This window comes from Folsomia candida, unplaced genomic scaffold, assembly GCF_002217175.1.
Source record: "Folsomia candida strain VU population unplaced genomic scaffold, ASM221717v1 Fcan01_Sc002, whole genome shotgun sequence".
NCBI classification, from domain to species: domain Eukaryota; kingdom Metazoa; phylum Arthropoda; class Collembola; order Entomobryomorpha; family Isotomidae; genus Folsomia; species Folsomia candida.
In genome coordinates this window covers 1,913,689-1,928,620 of record NW_019091194.1, presented here as the reverse complement: position 1 = coordinate 1,928,620, position 14,932 = coordinate 1,913,689, and the positions used below count along the sequence as shown (strand labels likewise).

The 14,932-nt window shown below is 38.0% G+C and overlaps 1 protein-coding gene across 7 annotated transcripts in view; it reads right to left on the bottom strand.

Moving 5' to 3' along the window:
- The window catches only part of LOC110843907 (protein pangolin, isoforms A/H/I/S), a 113,214-nt gene that overhangs the window by 10,707 nt on the left and 87,575 nt on the right, over positions 1–14,932 (bottom strand). For 5 of the 7 annotated variants that reach the window (XR_004833879.1, XR_004833878.1, XM_035847276.1 and 2 more), the window contains 4 exons: positions 6,351–6,438; positions 728–809; positions 320–415; positions 105–224 (listed from right to left, as the gene is read on the bottom strand). Coding sequence is in view for 5 of the 7 variants with exons in the window: in XM_035847276.1 (XP_035703169.1) it covers positions 105–224; positions 320–415; positions 728–809; positions 6,351–6,438 (386 nt within the window). In the remaining 2 variants the exon portion in view is untranslated. Of the gene's footprint in view, positions 1–104; positions 225–319; positions 416–727; positions 810–1,126; positions 1,279–6,350; positions 6,439–14,932 lie in introns of those variants that run through there. The other 2 variants (XM_035847277.1, XM_035847279.1) reach the window with 2 other exon arrangements.

Sequence of the window (14,932 nt, the reverse complement as noted above, 5' to 3'; positions counted from 1 at the left end):
ATTATTCGGTCATGCAAAACACGGTCACACAACACCGTTTATAAAAATAAAATGGAACCATGTGACAAATTATATATCAAACAAAACCAATTATATCTTCTTACCTATGATTATCAAGGTGAGGGTGAGCATCATGTTTTTGTTGTCCGACTAAGTGACTAAGTCCTGGGTGACCACCCAATCCTGATCCTGGTAACATTGGGGGATATTGTCTGTAGAAATCACTGTAATTTCAAAACAAGGGCACAAATTAGACAACATGATAAATTCCCCGATGATGTATGTACATCTTTTCGCTATGTATCACGGAATTGCTTACCTAGGTAAGGACGATGAAAGGGATGAAGAATAACGAAATCCTGGCGAACCTCCAGCACTTCCAGCGTTCGAGATCGATGGGTATATCCCTTGAGGCCTGGAATTAAACAGTTAGTTGTCAATAAAATCACTTATGTATTTTTAAGAAATTTTCAAACTCTAATACAAATTTGAACAAAATTGCAAACTACTTATCCTCAGCAGAGGTCTCAACAAACAAGATTGCTATTAATAGTACACACTACACACATTGTGCCGACGATTAAGCTGAGACAAAGGTGAACAACAACAACGAATGAATCACGCTCATTTCTCAAACGTCGGCATTATTGTGCTGACGTTCACTGTTAAGCCGCCTCATTTGGCTATCAGTTATATGCAAATTACGAGAATACAAACGTTTCCTTACCAAGGGGACACTTGAGATACTTCAGGACCAAGACCGGCGTAAGGGTACCCCATTCCAAAGGGGTACTGCCTTGACAAGCCTGCTGATACAAAAAACAACAAATCATTATCAAGTGCAATTAATTATTATTTAGATTATGGATTTAACAACGCAGCAGCAACAGCCGACAAAATTATACATCTGGCCCAGATATAAACACTAGTGTAGCACCACAGTTGGTGTTAAAACGTGTTATAAATATAAACAAACATCTCCTCGGGATCAACTTTCACTCTTTATTGCTCATCCTAAACACGAGATGTGGTTCACCCACCCTGTTTTACCACCATATAAAAAAGATAATGCCTTGAATATGGCGAAGAATCGGACGAATGTTTTCTAATTTTTATCCTCACTCACCCCATCAAACTCTTGAATTCGGATTATTATTCGGAAATGCACACTCATTCCAATTTCCATCGTCTGACCACTCATGTTGCTCAAATTTTGTATAAATAGACGCAAGTGGTTATCGATTTTTCTAACTACTTTCTCCTTTCCATATTATCCATTTTACTAAAACCACTTCATCATCTTTCGCGCAAAACACTTGAATTTCGTCTAAAAACTAGCCGATAATAAGAATAAAATACAATGCACACACATACGTCCACTCAACGTTTTTGAGTCTCACATCACTCAACAAGAAATTTAATAAGTATAATTAGTAATAATTAAATGTACCTCTTTCAACTCGACGGAATCCCTCCCTTTCCCCGGGCTTCTGTATGACGAACATTTCACCGGAAATTTCAGATTTTCAAAAATACTAGGCACACCCCCTCAGAAATTTAGGGTGCAAAATAAAATTGTGAAATCATTCAACTACATGACCACCTTTCACCGACCTTTTTCCACAAAGACGATTTCATCAATGATAAGAATTCTGAAGCTCAAGTAGACCAACATGAGTTTACATCTTTACATTCTACCTTGACTCGTCCCGTCTCAAAAAGAAACCAGGATTGATCCTGTCCAAAAACGTATTTTGCGATTAGATAGACCGGCACCAGAAGAGACTCAATGAATAATGATTTCAACCCGCAACAAAAGGCAGTAAGAGCAACCCACGATCTATTTATTTATTGTAAGTATAATGATCGTTAGCCGACCATGCATGTGATATGATTGATTCATATCATCCCCACACCACCGCAACCATTTTACTTTCCTCTTTTCCAAATTCAGCCCAATTTTAAAGATTATTCGTGCATCATCAATTGCGTCAAAATCCGCATTATAGTCACGATTCATCCACATCCACCAAGCTCTAAATTACAGACAGGAAGGAAGTAAAGAGCCAGCACCACCTTTCTCTCATCATCAACTTTCTCTCTCTTTACTTCGTTTTGCAAAATTTTCAAACACAAAATTCCACTTTCTAACGAACCTCCACCAGCTCCTAATAATTTATGTGGCTTCTTCACTTCACCTTGGGAAATATTGGAAATTCCCAAACCTCTCTCTCTTTCTCTAATTGTAATTTGAGACTAGACTTGGATGAAGAAACCATACTGCATAATTCAAAATGCAAATTCATCTTTTCACGAAAAAAGAAGTCATGTTGCACCCAGTGGAGTAGAATTCATTGACACGACCTCGTCGCAAATTCATCCTCCATGAAGGAAGAAAGACAGGAAGTGGAAACAAACCCTTTGGGACTTTTCCTTTTCTTCATCTTGACGTGACTTTATTTCTCTCTCCTCTCTGCCACCATTATATTTCAGAGTATGGAGTATTTCCCAACCTCATTTAAATTGAAGACGGCACAACCTATTCAATTATGAATTCACCGTCTTCTTTTCTTCCGTTTTTATTCAAATCGTGACACTTCTTTATTACAAAAAATCCCCCAGAATATGGATACCCATGCACCTCCATCCAGAGGTGGGTGGGTTAGTTGTTCGACGAGAGGGGGGGGCGATTTAAGTAGTTTCCACTAAAATAAAAAATAAATGTGGCTGGCAAGGAAGAGATTTCACTCGCTCGCTTTTCGTCAGTTTGTGTCCCATGGGTGAGTGATCGTCGTAATTTGTGAATGTGAGGACAGGGAAAGAGAGATCAATTCTACGACGAGTGAATCAAATAAGTAAGAGCTAAGGGAAAAAATAAAGAAAGACTGACTTTCTCATACCAGTTTCTTCCCTGCAAGAAACAATTTCATTTAATTTATTTCCTCCAAGACCAAGAAGACCCGACTAGATGATAACACTTCAACTTTCTCAAGTCAAAGTCAACCTGGTTACTTTACTACTTTTAGTTTTTTTTTGTCTACAAATTGAACCCAAAGCCCGGCACAAATCCCATTATCATTTAGAAAAATAGGAGACAACTTTAGTGAACTGAAGGATCAATCAAATAAATCCGGACTGAAAGAGGAAGAAGAAGGAGGAGAATCTACCTTATCACATTTTCCACCAACCCTGTGGGGACAGAATTTACAGAAATCGTAAAATTTCATGGGGAGAAAAGAACCTCTTTCAAAAATGCTGCCTGCAATTTTACGGGGAATGATCACTAATAAAATCAAGTTGAGTAATGAGGATCGAACTAAGAGTTGATTTTTTTTCATGATCACATTTTGAATATTATTCTGCTGACGCAGCAATAAATTCATTTCATTCAGCAAGTCAGACCAGACCATAACTGAATAAAGTGTTGCTACCCGGTAGCAAATATGGAATGAGAGCAATATGTATACACGTATATCATAATAATAATATCCCTGCTTTGGGGATTATTTGGTGGATTATTGCCATTATTTATTGGAGAGATTCATTACATCCACTTTTGTTGGGTAGTTAGGATAAGTTGACATGTATACACCTTGTTAAGTACACAGAGAGGAGGATGGAGTGGAGGGGATTCATCACGGGATTTGCTTCGTAGGGGTTATTATTATTGTTGTTAAGAATAATAGTAATAATAACGCAGTGTCGAGAGTGTGACTTGACAATGATGAAGCTAATAATCATGATCAGGAGGTACACGGTCAATAATAAAATAAACCAAGGATATTAGTAGCAACACGTTCCGTATGTGGCGTGGGTAACAAAGTAAGAACAGGAATATAAAGAAAATGGTGAAGGTGCCAGAAATTTCCACAATTTCTTAACAAATTCTCTACGTCTCTTGCAATAATTTGATAACTTTCAAAACTCCCCTGTTCCCAACGGAGGCTTAAACTTCCCTAAATTTACAACATTTTTCTTATCTAAATTCCCATTCCTACAAACTCACCGACCGAAAACCGATCCCGGCGCCAGTGAGCAGTTAAAAAGTTTCGCATTTTCAGTTTTCTTCACCCTCCTCGACAGCAAGTCTAGTCGATCTTTATCCATTAAATCTCATTATCATCGTCACTCACTCACTACATAAAACCTACCACCATCTCCCAGCTCCAATTTCCAAAGTTCAATATCCACTTTGCAAAGCAAACAAATTAAATCTCATCCCCATCCCAGCCAAGCAACGCGGTGCTGTCTCCGACTTAATTTTGTCTCTTTCTCAGTCCGGGTGGGCAAAAAGACGCAGACATGCCGAGAAGAGAGAAAGCAAATAATCCTAATAAAAGTCTCGGCGCCTTTCATCCCGAAATATATTAACTGCCAATCCTAATCCTAAAAGATAATCATGAAAAGAACAAACATCTCCCTCCGTTCATGAACAGACAATATCTGATCATCCGCCTTTACATTTTTCTTCCCCCAATCAAAACAGTATTTTCGCAATTTTGTCAAAGTATTGCAATTAATTTGCAGAAACCATGCACCAAATTTAATTACTATTCCTCCAAGTAACGAAGGAAGGACTTGTCTCGTCTCGTATCTTCCTTCCTTCCTTGTTATTAGACATCGACAGAGTGGGATGCTCTCTCTCTTATTTAGTTCCATGGTCGGTTTTCTCCCGCACCCCTGAGAAATTGGAAGAAGTAATTCGATCTCTGAGAGAGAGAATGATGAGGAAATGAGTTGAGAGATCAAAAGCCCTCCTGCCGACTCCAATTTAATCAAGACTAATGATCAAACTTTCCGTTTTAATTATCACGTCGGAAACACGGGATTCCATATTCCTCCATCCATCCGTCCGTCCAACACAATGCTGCCAAATACATGACTGCATACATCCATCCAAATCTTGAGTAAAAGGTACACCCATTTTTTAAATCACATACTTTCTCCCTTTCAACTTTACTGAGGAGCTCTAATAAATAAAATAACACCGTCATCATCATCAAATAACTCGACAAATGAGCTCGCTTTGATTTTAAATTCTTGAAACTTGACAATAATCAACACGCAGTCATGTCAAAAATCAGTCATGTACAATGAATGCGACTAGAGTTTAGTTTATAAAGAGCAACAGGACACTTGAAGACCAACTACCGAGTTAACTCTGACTGACTGACGAGTTAGCGTTGGTTCTTTCACTGCCTTTGACCTCTTTGAAACTTTCGCCGACTTGGACAAATCAGGAGAAGAATTAACTAAATGAACACGATGTATAGGGAATCACTAACAAGCATGATGGGAAATGTTTCTCGAAAAAACAATTTAATAAAAAAAACTTGCTACAAAAAATTCTGGAAAAAAGTTCAAAATAAAAATTTCCGTATGCAACAATATCCCTAAATTCATGTCTAGATGCATGCAAAACCCCCGACATCATTACGACTACCCGACCCGTGCATGCATGTCTGTCGGCTTGGATGGTGTTGAATACCATAATTTATTTTACTTTTAACTTGACTTTCACTCTCCAACAACTTTTCCCTTTGAGCCCTTTTCAACTTAAACTTTATAAAATTTGCTTTGCTTTTCTTCTCTCCCTTTGACTTTGATTTCGTTGCCGAACGAGGCAGGCAGCAGGCAGCGGGGCGACGATGTCGTAACGGGAGGACCAAGTTTAAAGGTTGGACCGTTCTCTGACATGTTGCAAGGAAGAAAGTGTCGGTCGAGTGTGTCATCGTCAATTGCTTCGTTCGTGTCATTCCTGTCGCCGACAGTTTCCCCTTTTCCCTCTTTATTCTACTTTTCAGCTTCATTTATTTTAAACTCAACTTTTTAAAGTAAACGAGGCAGAAATAAAATGAAATATAAAAAAACTATCGTGTAAAAAAATACGATAAAGTCGTCGCTTTTATTTGGGGAATTTGATACGTATAAAAATATTCTAAAAATAAAATCTCATACAAATGAAATTATTAATAAAATATCGAGTCAAAATCTAATTCAATAAAAATCAATTATTATTTTTTACACAAAATTCCACATTGACTTCATCCCATTCCATTTTTTTGCCAGGAAATACTTTCTCCAATTTCTTGTTCCAACCCAGATGCACCCTGTTTCGCTAATGTCTCCCATTTCAAACCTCATTTCAAACAAAACCTTAACAAAAACTTTGATTCGCCAAAGGACGCCGACACACGCGGAGAAATTTCGGCACCTTTTCGCATCTCTCTCAAATCCATCCCAAGAAATTTTTATTTCCGTAATTGTTTTCCGATTACATCTGGCCAAACGGCTGGTGCTGCTGGTGCTAAATATTTTGCAAATACGGTTAAAGAAAACATCTCACTTACCGGGGAAGCCCATATGGGCCGGAGGTGGAGGTGGTGTAAGACCGTCCATCCCATTGCACTGGAAGCCAAGCAATCGACTGATCCCTGTCTAAAAAGAATAACAAACAGAACAGAGATCAAACATCTGAAAACGTTACGATAAGCACAACACAACCTTATCCATGACACGTCGTCGTTCATCGTTTACTTACACACACACATACGAAAGAATGAAAGATTTATTGCAAAGAGGAGAGATTTTGCTTAAACAAAATGCCAATGTGAAAAAAGCTGTAAAAGCTTCACTCATTCAGGAATAAAGTTAAAGTTTTGCACATTTTAGTCTTTTTTTCTAATATATCATATTTTTCCCCTAGATTTTAAAGGCCATCTCCATTTGACCAGAGATACATAGGTAGTAGACACATAATAATTATTTCATTTCACTAAAATAATTTGGACGCAGATCTCGTCCTCGTATAAGCTACGCCACGCCATACTACGCCACACCACTTTCGACATGATGCATATAGAGTAAAATGTAATTAATCAGGAAGAAGAGCTTCTCCAGTTGCACTTCAAGTCAAAACTTGTAAGTTGTAGGGAGTTTGTTTCGTGTAAGTATAATTTTGTATGTTACGTTGTACCAGGTGAAATTTCAGCCCACTTGAAAAATCCTAATTTCTACTCCTTCTTCTTCTTCTTCCCTTCCGAGCAAACCACCCAATACGTGTTTCTTTTATTTATTCTCTCATTTAACTTTTTTGTAACATGGACCGAGTTGAAATAAAATTCTGAAACAAAAACATCATGTTTTCTCGACTAATGATTCCAAAATGGAAGTCAAGAAGGATTTTTATTTTACATACATATTCCGTAAAAAATACACTACTTGCCAACTTTTTAGCTCGCACCCACCCCGAGTGGCAGCAGTTAGTATATATACTTTACTAATTAATTGTGAAAAGAGAACGGGTCCGTTAAAGTGAGGGTGTGCGCTGGCTGTGTAACATGTAAAAACTAAAATTTTAATGTAAACTATCTCTCTTCTCTCTTCTCTGGCATACATCAACTTTTCGTGAAAAATTGCTATCACGAGCCAAATAAAATGAATGCCTGCTCCTTTCATATTTCAATCTTGTCCCATTACATTTATGAGTGATGAAGATTCCCTTCAAAACCAGACCCAACCTACCTGCTCCTTGTTCAGAAATACCTGTTCAGAAATTTGATGTGAATGATGAACATTACATAAATTATGGGGGATGATGAGGTGAATCCTCAATGTGTGTGGTACACACATGAATGACTGACTCTCTTCTCTTCTGACATGACAAACACAAGTTGGGCTGTTCTCGTTTGCTAATCTGGTAAGTAATGGAATAACAAGAGGAAGGTAAAAGTAGCTGTAATTGTAATAACCCGTGTAAATTATGACAGGTAAGCCAAAAGTTGGTGTTGCAGAAAAAAAATTATGTTCTGGACTTGACTTGAAGGTTTAAATTATGTATGATTTCGAATAAGGAGCAGCACAGTTTAAATACTAAATCTCAACATTGTTACCAGTTTGGAAAACTCAAATTAGATCGTAATTCTTCAACTAATTCCAAATTTTTCCGAAAATTTTATTTTCTCCCTGTTACGTAACTAAATATAGCAAAATCTCCCTCTACCAACTCCCCATCCACTACTTGTCACAATCAAAAGAATGCAATTATGTACATGATTTGAAATCAGAGTCATCAAACAAAGCTGTGACATAATGAGGCCTCTATTGTTCCACTCTCAAGTATGTAATACAAACCTTTTTCATCATCATTTTCTATTGTTTTCGACTTCTTCTTCAAGTGCCCCATAATTATATCCACTCACTCACTCTGCCACTTAAACAAGTTGGCATACGACAAAATAAAATAAAATTCCTCTTCTTTTTTCATTTCAACCAACTCTCTCCCAAATTTTAAAGCTCTTCATCCATCCATCCAGCCATCCATTTGTTCATCCAGCATAACACGGAGGGATAATTGAGACGGAATTATTCACTTGAAACTAGAACTCTGAAAGTGGAGTTAGTTTTTTTATTTCATTTATTATCTCCAACTTTCTCTCTCTCTCAACACACCAGGGACTTAAGACTCATCAGACAAGTGAAGTAAAATTCTTTTCAAGATAATCCTACTTTCACGAGCTGCTTGCATTTATTTCTTAAGAAATGTATGTACGTATAGCCATCCGGGCATTCGGTGCAGGCATGTCTGTCTCGATTAAAGTCAGTCAATCCAAAAAGAACAGATCTTCTTCTTCTTTTTGCCCTGTTTTCTCTTCTCCCTTTCTTTTTCTTGCGATGTGCAATCTCGTTCTGCTCTAGAGTTTGGACGGATGGATGAAGAGAGAGAGCTGAGCGATTACCATTAGCGAACGTCGCGGTTGAATGCTTTCTCCTTCCTCGGGAGTGAGTGGACTGATGTCATTTTATGCCAAATGGAGAAAGAATTGCTCAACAAGCTGAATTAAATCGAAATTCATCCAATTTTAATTCATCTCTCTCAGCCTACAACTTTCGAGTCTCGGGTTCATTCCATGATTGACTTCCTCCGCTTTGTTGTCGTCTTTGGGAAAAGAAAGTATTCTCAAAACTTGATTGGAACATGTTTGTTGTTTTTTTTTCTTAGTTTAACCCACAAAAAGTTTAGATTGACGTGGCTTTTTGGGGAAAATTTTGTCAAGTTTTTAAGTCTTAAAGACTTTTTAGCCAGGTTTGATATTTCTAAGAAGGAAAAATAGATTTTAAAAACTTCATGGCTTGCCAACCAAGAACATTTAACTATGAATAAATACACATAATGCAAATCTAGCGGAAAGAATGACGACCTAACCAACCTGTCTTTCTTCCTTCCTGCCTTTGTGAAAACTTGTCATCAAAAATATGTCACAAGCAGAAGAAACAATCCAAAAATAAAATAGATTTAAGAGGAAAACATTATTGCATATTTTTTCAAAAGATACTCTTATGCAATGTGGTGTTGTGACAGATGGAAAGTCGAGTTTGGACGGTTGGACACCATAAAATAAAGTGCCCACATCTGCCTATGACATGAATAATGGTCCTTACATATATTCCATCCTTATTCGTATTGTTGCTTGCTCCTTATCAAGAATAACATCTCAATAACTGGACTGGACTTTTGCTCAAACGCGGATAATTATGGGGTTTGTTTTGGCGATAAGCATCCGGACAGATGGATAATAAGTATAAAAACAAATGCAGATTTGCAATAATTTTATACCATCTGCAATTATGCAATGCTTAATTTACCTATATTGAAACGACGACCATGGCGCAATTTAACAATATTGAGAATCACACTCTCTCCAAGCATACTTTTCCACATCGCCTTCTTAACAAGTCCCTTGATTAAATTCCTCTCCTACAAAATAATCTATGAAAAGGTCCCCTGTCGTAAAATCTCGTTCCTTATCTTGAAAATAAATCTGAGCCCGGATCTCTCTCTCTCTCTCTTCTATCCATTACACAACAATATCCCTCTCTCCCTCCCTAAATAAATCCGCCAGATGCAAAACAAATGGCCATTTATTTGAATTGTAGAAAATGAATGTTCAAATGTCAAACATGATCTGGATCAGTACTTTTTGATTTGAGATGCTTCACTGATTAGGCAAAAGGGCCGACGACGATGACGACTCACTCATTCAGTGTCCGTCCCTTTTGTGTGTGTGGAGATCATTCTGGGAGTGAGTGTAAAGAAAGGGTCCATCCAATCAGATCCTATCTCTTTGTCCCCATCGAATGCAGGGGACTCGGCCCTATGTCATGTGTCACAACGCATTTTTATTTATCTCTCAACCCCACTGATGCTGATTATGATGCCATTAGTGCAAGTAAGTAAAGGTGCTTACTTTCTCTCCTTTTGTCCTCATTGCATACATACTTGAGTGAGTGCTACTAATAATAATAATGATAATGCAACTGCTGCTGCTCAAATCAGGTCGCGTTTTTGATACGATCTTTGCATAGGTAAAAAAGGTCAGGATCTGAGAACAGCTGCAAATTAGGGGTTCGTTGACAAAGTAGTTATATTCGCAATATTAGAAAATTTCGAAATTGTTGAGAATCGCTGTCAAATTTTTGGCAAAAAATGGAACTTTTCGATTTTTGCATAGGTAAAAAAGGTCACAATCTGAGGACAGCTGCAAATTAGAGGTTGGTTGACAAAGTAGTTAGTTATATTTGCAATATTAACAAATTTCGAAATCGCTGTCAAATTTTTTGTAAAAAATGGAACTTTTCCCCAAAATGTGTATCATATTTTCCCCAACCAGCAACCACCATCTTTTTTTAGCTCATTTACATTTTGTCCCCTCACTCACAGAAGTAACAATATAGCCTTCATCCATGAAAATGATGATAGTCTTCTTTCCTCTCCTCTCCTCTATGATGAGGAGGAAAACCTAGTTTAAAATTCAATACTGGTTCATTTCCCGTCATGATGATGCTGGCTGGCTGTGTTCCCTCCCTAATGATTCCAATTCCGACGTTGGATGGAATTCCAATTTGACGAGGCTCAAAGGGAGGCCGAATTTCTCCGCGTGCGAGTAAAATAATATTTTACTTTTACTTTAAAACCAGGCGAACTCCATCACCGTCTCCTCCTCCTTTTCAAATACCAAACCAAATATAAATGACAAGACCAGGCCGTACCCACGTATCGCACATGTATTACGAGGAGGAAACCCAACCGACTGTTGAATTGGGCAACGTAGGCAGACAGAAATCCTTTGAAATGGAAACTTCCACATTTCATTTAAAGACTAAACAAATAATGGTCAGTTCCGTCGTATGACGAGTGAGTGAGTGATAATACATATGAAATGAAAAGCGAGAATGAAATGAGGTGCATTTCAATCATGTCCACTTTGAAGTGGACAATCTCAAAAAAACTTTCACTTTTCTCTCCTCTCTCTCTAATCAATCAACTCTGACTTGCTTTTTACCAGCAAAAATCGAAATGTCTCAAAAATTTATGTACATTTTTTTTACTTTAAAAAATTAATTTCTTCGCGTCCAATATCATTCATCTCATCTAAAAGAGAGAGAAAGAAGGGATAGCTGGCTGAATAAAACAGGATACCCGGACTATCTTTCTCCTACCCGAATTCGGGCAGTGGTGGTGTGGTGCGGTGGGATGGGAGGAAGGAAGAAGATTTGTGATTCGTCGGTAGTATTCGGGGGGACATTATTTAATGGGCTTTTCTGTCGGCGAAACATCAAAGGCGGTCTCCCAATCTGATTTGCCATTCCTATTTGCTACAACTAGCAAGTCGACTGAAAAGCAGGCGCGTGCCTTGCTCGCCTTCTTCTTTCTCTTTCGATGATGATGATACAATCCGGCTAAAAAGTGATCCACACGGATACATACATGCATGAGGAGTGAGTAAATATGGAGAGAAAGTGGCAACAAATGCATGAGAAGGGAGGGAGAGAGTCCATCCATTTCCAAGTCCAATTAGCATAGTTTCCCCGTGGAGAGTTTGGAATTACGTGAAATTGAAATATTCATCAGGAAAGAAGAACCTCTCTCTCTCAATCTACGTCAGTCCGGGTATAGTCCGGCAGGCAAGAAGGACTTCAAACGAACCGACAACACGGTGACGACGAGGACGAAACACAAGTCGGGCTTTTATCCAGCCTAAATCCATCCAGTTTTAAAACAGCTAAAACCCTATTTTATTTTATAAGTAACTGGGTGATCTGCTGGTTTGGCTGGTTTGCATAGTCGTCATTAAACCAGCGTAGAAAAGTTTAATCGATCAACTAACTATGTACGTGTGAATGAATAACGTGTCGTAATTTACCCCAAAAACATAGTAAAAGTTTATGCTTAAAAGGACGCCGACAACGACAAGCTTTCTTTTCTTTGACAGTTTTTTATAGTGGCAATATTGACGGGAAAAATTAGCATTTCGATCAACTCCGTTGCATCGTGTTGGCACAAGATGAACGAGCGTCACTTGATGCACAAGTCTTCATGGCAGTGAACTTATGTACTTTCTGGGAAACTTTTCTCCTACCCTGAGGAACTTTGCGAGAGGATGGTGATACACGGACCAGACAACTTTTAAGCAGCCCGAATTAAAACTTTGAGACCAGAAGAACCAGCTTTTAGGGCAGAGTTTACTTAGCAAAGTTGAGACTCAAGCTGTGATGCAATTCATGCCAGGAAATTCCCGGTATGAAAATGTATAATCCTCACAGAAAGCCTTCCCTACTTTTAAAATCTTTTGAAATTATATTATTCTTGGACTGCTCCGTATTGGCGTAAAAAATTTCATAAAAATTGCACAAATTAGCAAGATTACTACTTATCTTGTATATTTGCACAATTTCGAGTGGGCCGGTTCCATTCCTTTTCCAAACTTTTTTCTCTCTCAATTACTTTCGCAATGTAAATATTTACCAGCTTTCATGCTCCACTTGACTCTAATTCTAAAGAAGAGTTGGATACCAATTACTTTTCTGGGAAAAAAATGTTTTCGCAATCTTTGCCAAAAAGATGGTAAGTAAGTAATGCACTTTATAACCTTAAAACTCACTTTTTTCTTTAATAATAAAAGTTAAATCTTTCCCTCTTTTCATTTTAAGATTAAACTGCACCATTTGTCCCATTGTGTGGGAAGTAATAGAAGTAAAATGCGACGACCACACAACAAAACGTACAAAATAAATCCATCCATCACCGAATTTTATCCTCTAAACGACCATTCAAAATGTGATCATGAGCTTTGCTTGCAGTTCGTATTTTTCGCCACATTTCATCTTCTGCTTCCTTCCTTCCCTTACATACGATAAGTATTTTACGTGTAATCTTTCGGTCCGATACCTCTGCACAAATAGGAGGGCAAACCAAACTTGCTACTCCATTTGGGATGAATAGAACGGTGGCTGGTGAAATAGTCCAAGTGGAAATTTGTTGCGTTTCACTCTCTTTTATTTGGTCGAGGACAGAAGAGAGATGGACAAAAAATAAACCTTTGCCGGTGGGCTAGTCTTTTCCTTGAGTAAATAGACACGAAGAAAAAGCTGGACGTGCTTTTTGGGATGACGATTTGCTTTAGTTAGTGGTCACCGGCCTGCGAAATCTCGTAATCCGTAAAATAATAGCGGTCCGGAAGGAAATAGGATGTAATTTGAGGTATATTTTTTTCTGGTAAAATTCTCATTTTTTGCCGAGATATAAATTAAATTTTGCAACAAAATTGGACTTGAAAGACGAAAAATAATTTAATTTTGTAATGTGTTAATAAGATTCAGAATATAACAATTCTGCCCGACGTGGCGTTTCATTTTGGCTAAAATAGATTGGAAAGACAGTTGGAACCAAATTTATCGTGTTGGTTATTCAGCCGTGAAATTTTAATCTTCTGAGACGAATTCCTCAACCAAGAAGAGAACAGGAGCCATTACTTACGTCACATTATTTGTATTATGATTTGACCACCAAGAAGACAGAAAAAAATAAGATTGCTTACACAACCTAGCCAAACCACTGTGTGGATAATCTTTTCTTGCCAAAATCCTACCAAATTGCTCCCGTTCTGCGTACCACGATTCCATTGTGATGCATTCTCCATCCATCAATACGCAACATTTCCAATTGATTTAATTTGATCAGGAGCAGTACACATAGTAAAAAAGAGGCTAATTTTCCCTAAGTGGTATTATTGCTACTTCTTCTCCGTCTCCTGCTCATGCTTGCTTAATCAATGTCCATTCGTCCGATAAAACCGCACCATATTTAGGAATGATGATGATAATGGCAAAAGAAAAATGCTTGTCATCTTCTTGTCCATGTTATTTGCTTGCACTCTACACCATATTTGACACGTTACTAACTACGTACAACCGATTAGCACTGCTCGTCAGGCTCAACTACTTACTTTAAAATATTGTGACAGAAGGTGTGATTGTGATTAAGGTGAGATACAATGCGTCGGGAGGAGGAGGGGGAAATTTTTATCCCGAGAAGAAATTGATTTCTACCCATTATTCATGTGTAGTTAGTGGCATCATTGTTGTTGTGAGAGAGGAGATCATGGCATCATAACTCAACTCTTATGTACTAACTACTAATACTTAGATACTCCTTCTTATCTTTATCTGGTGTCTTCTGTTGGTCGTGTCGTCTCACTCCCATCCATCCGAGGATAAAGATACTGCTGCTGCTGGTCGAAGAGTGGACTCGAAGATGATCTCCACTCCACAATGACATAAAGGTTACATGGATGCATAGGTTTAAATCTTTACCGTTTTTTTTAAGGTGGCAATCTCATTTCGCATGCAGAACAGAGCCTAAAAAATGCACATTTTTCAACACCCACCCACATCCACGGTGTAAAATACTGAATGGACATGCACACTGAACCAAACCCCGCCCAAGGAACGGTTGGATATTACCAAAATCAAGCTGTATGTGGAATGAATATCAATCCAAGAAGGTGAATGTGATTGAAAGATGTTGAGAATCGATCATGACATGAATCCCACCTTATCCAATACGTTATCATGCACTCTTTTCTCAACTATA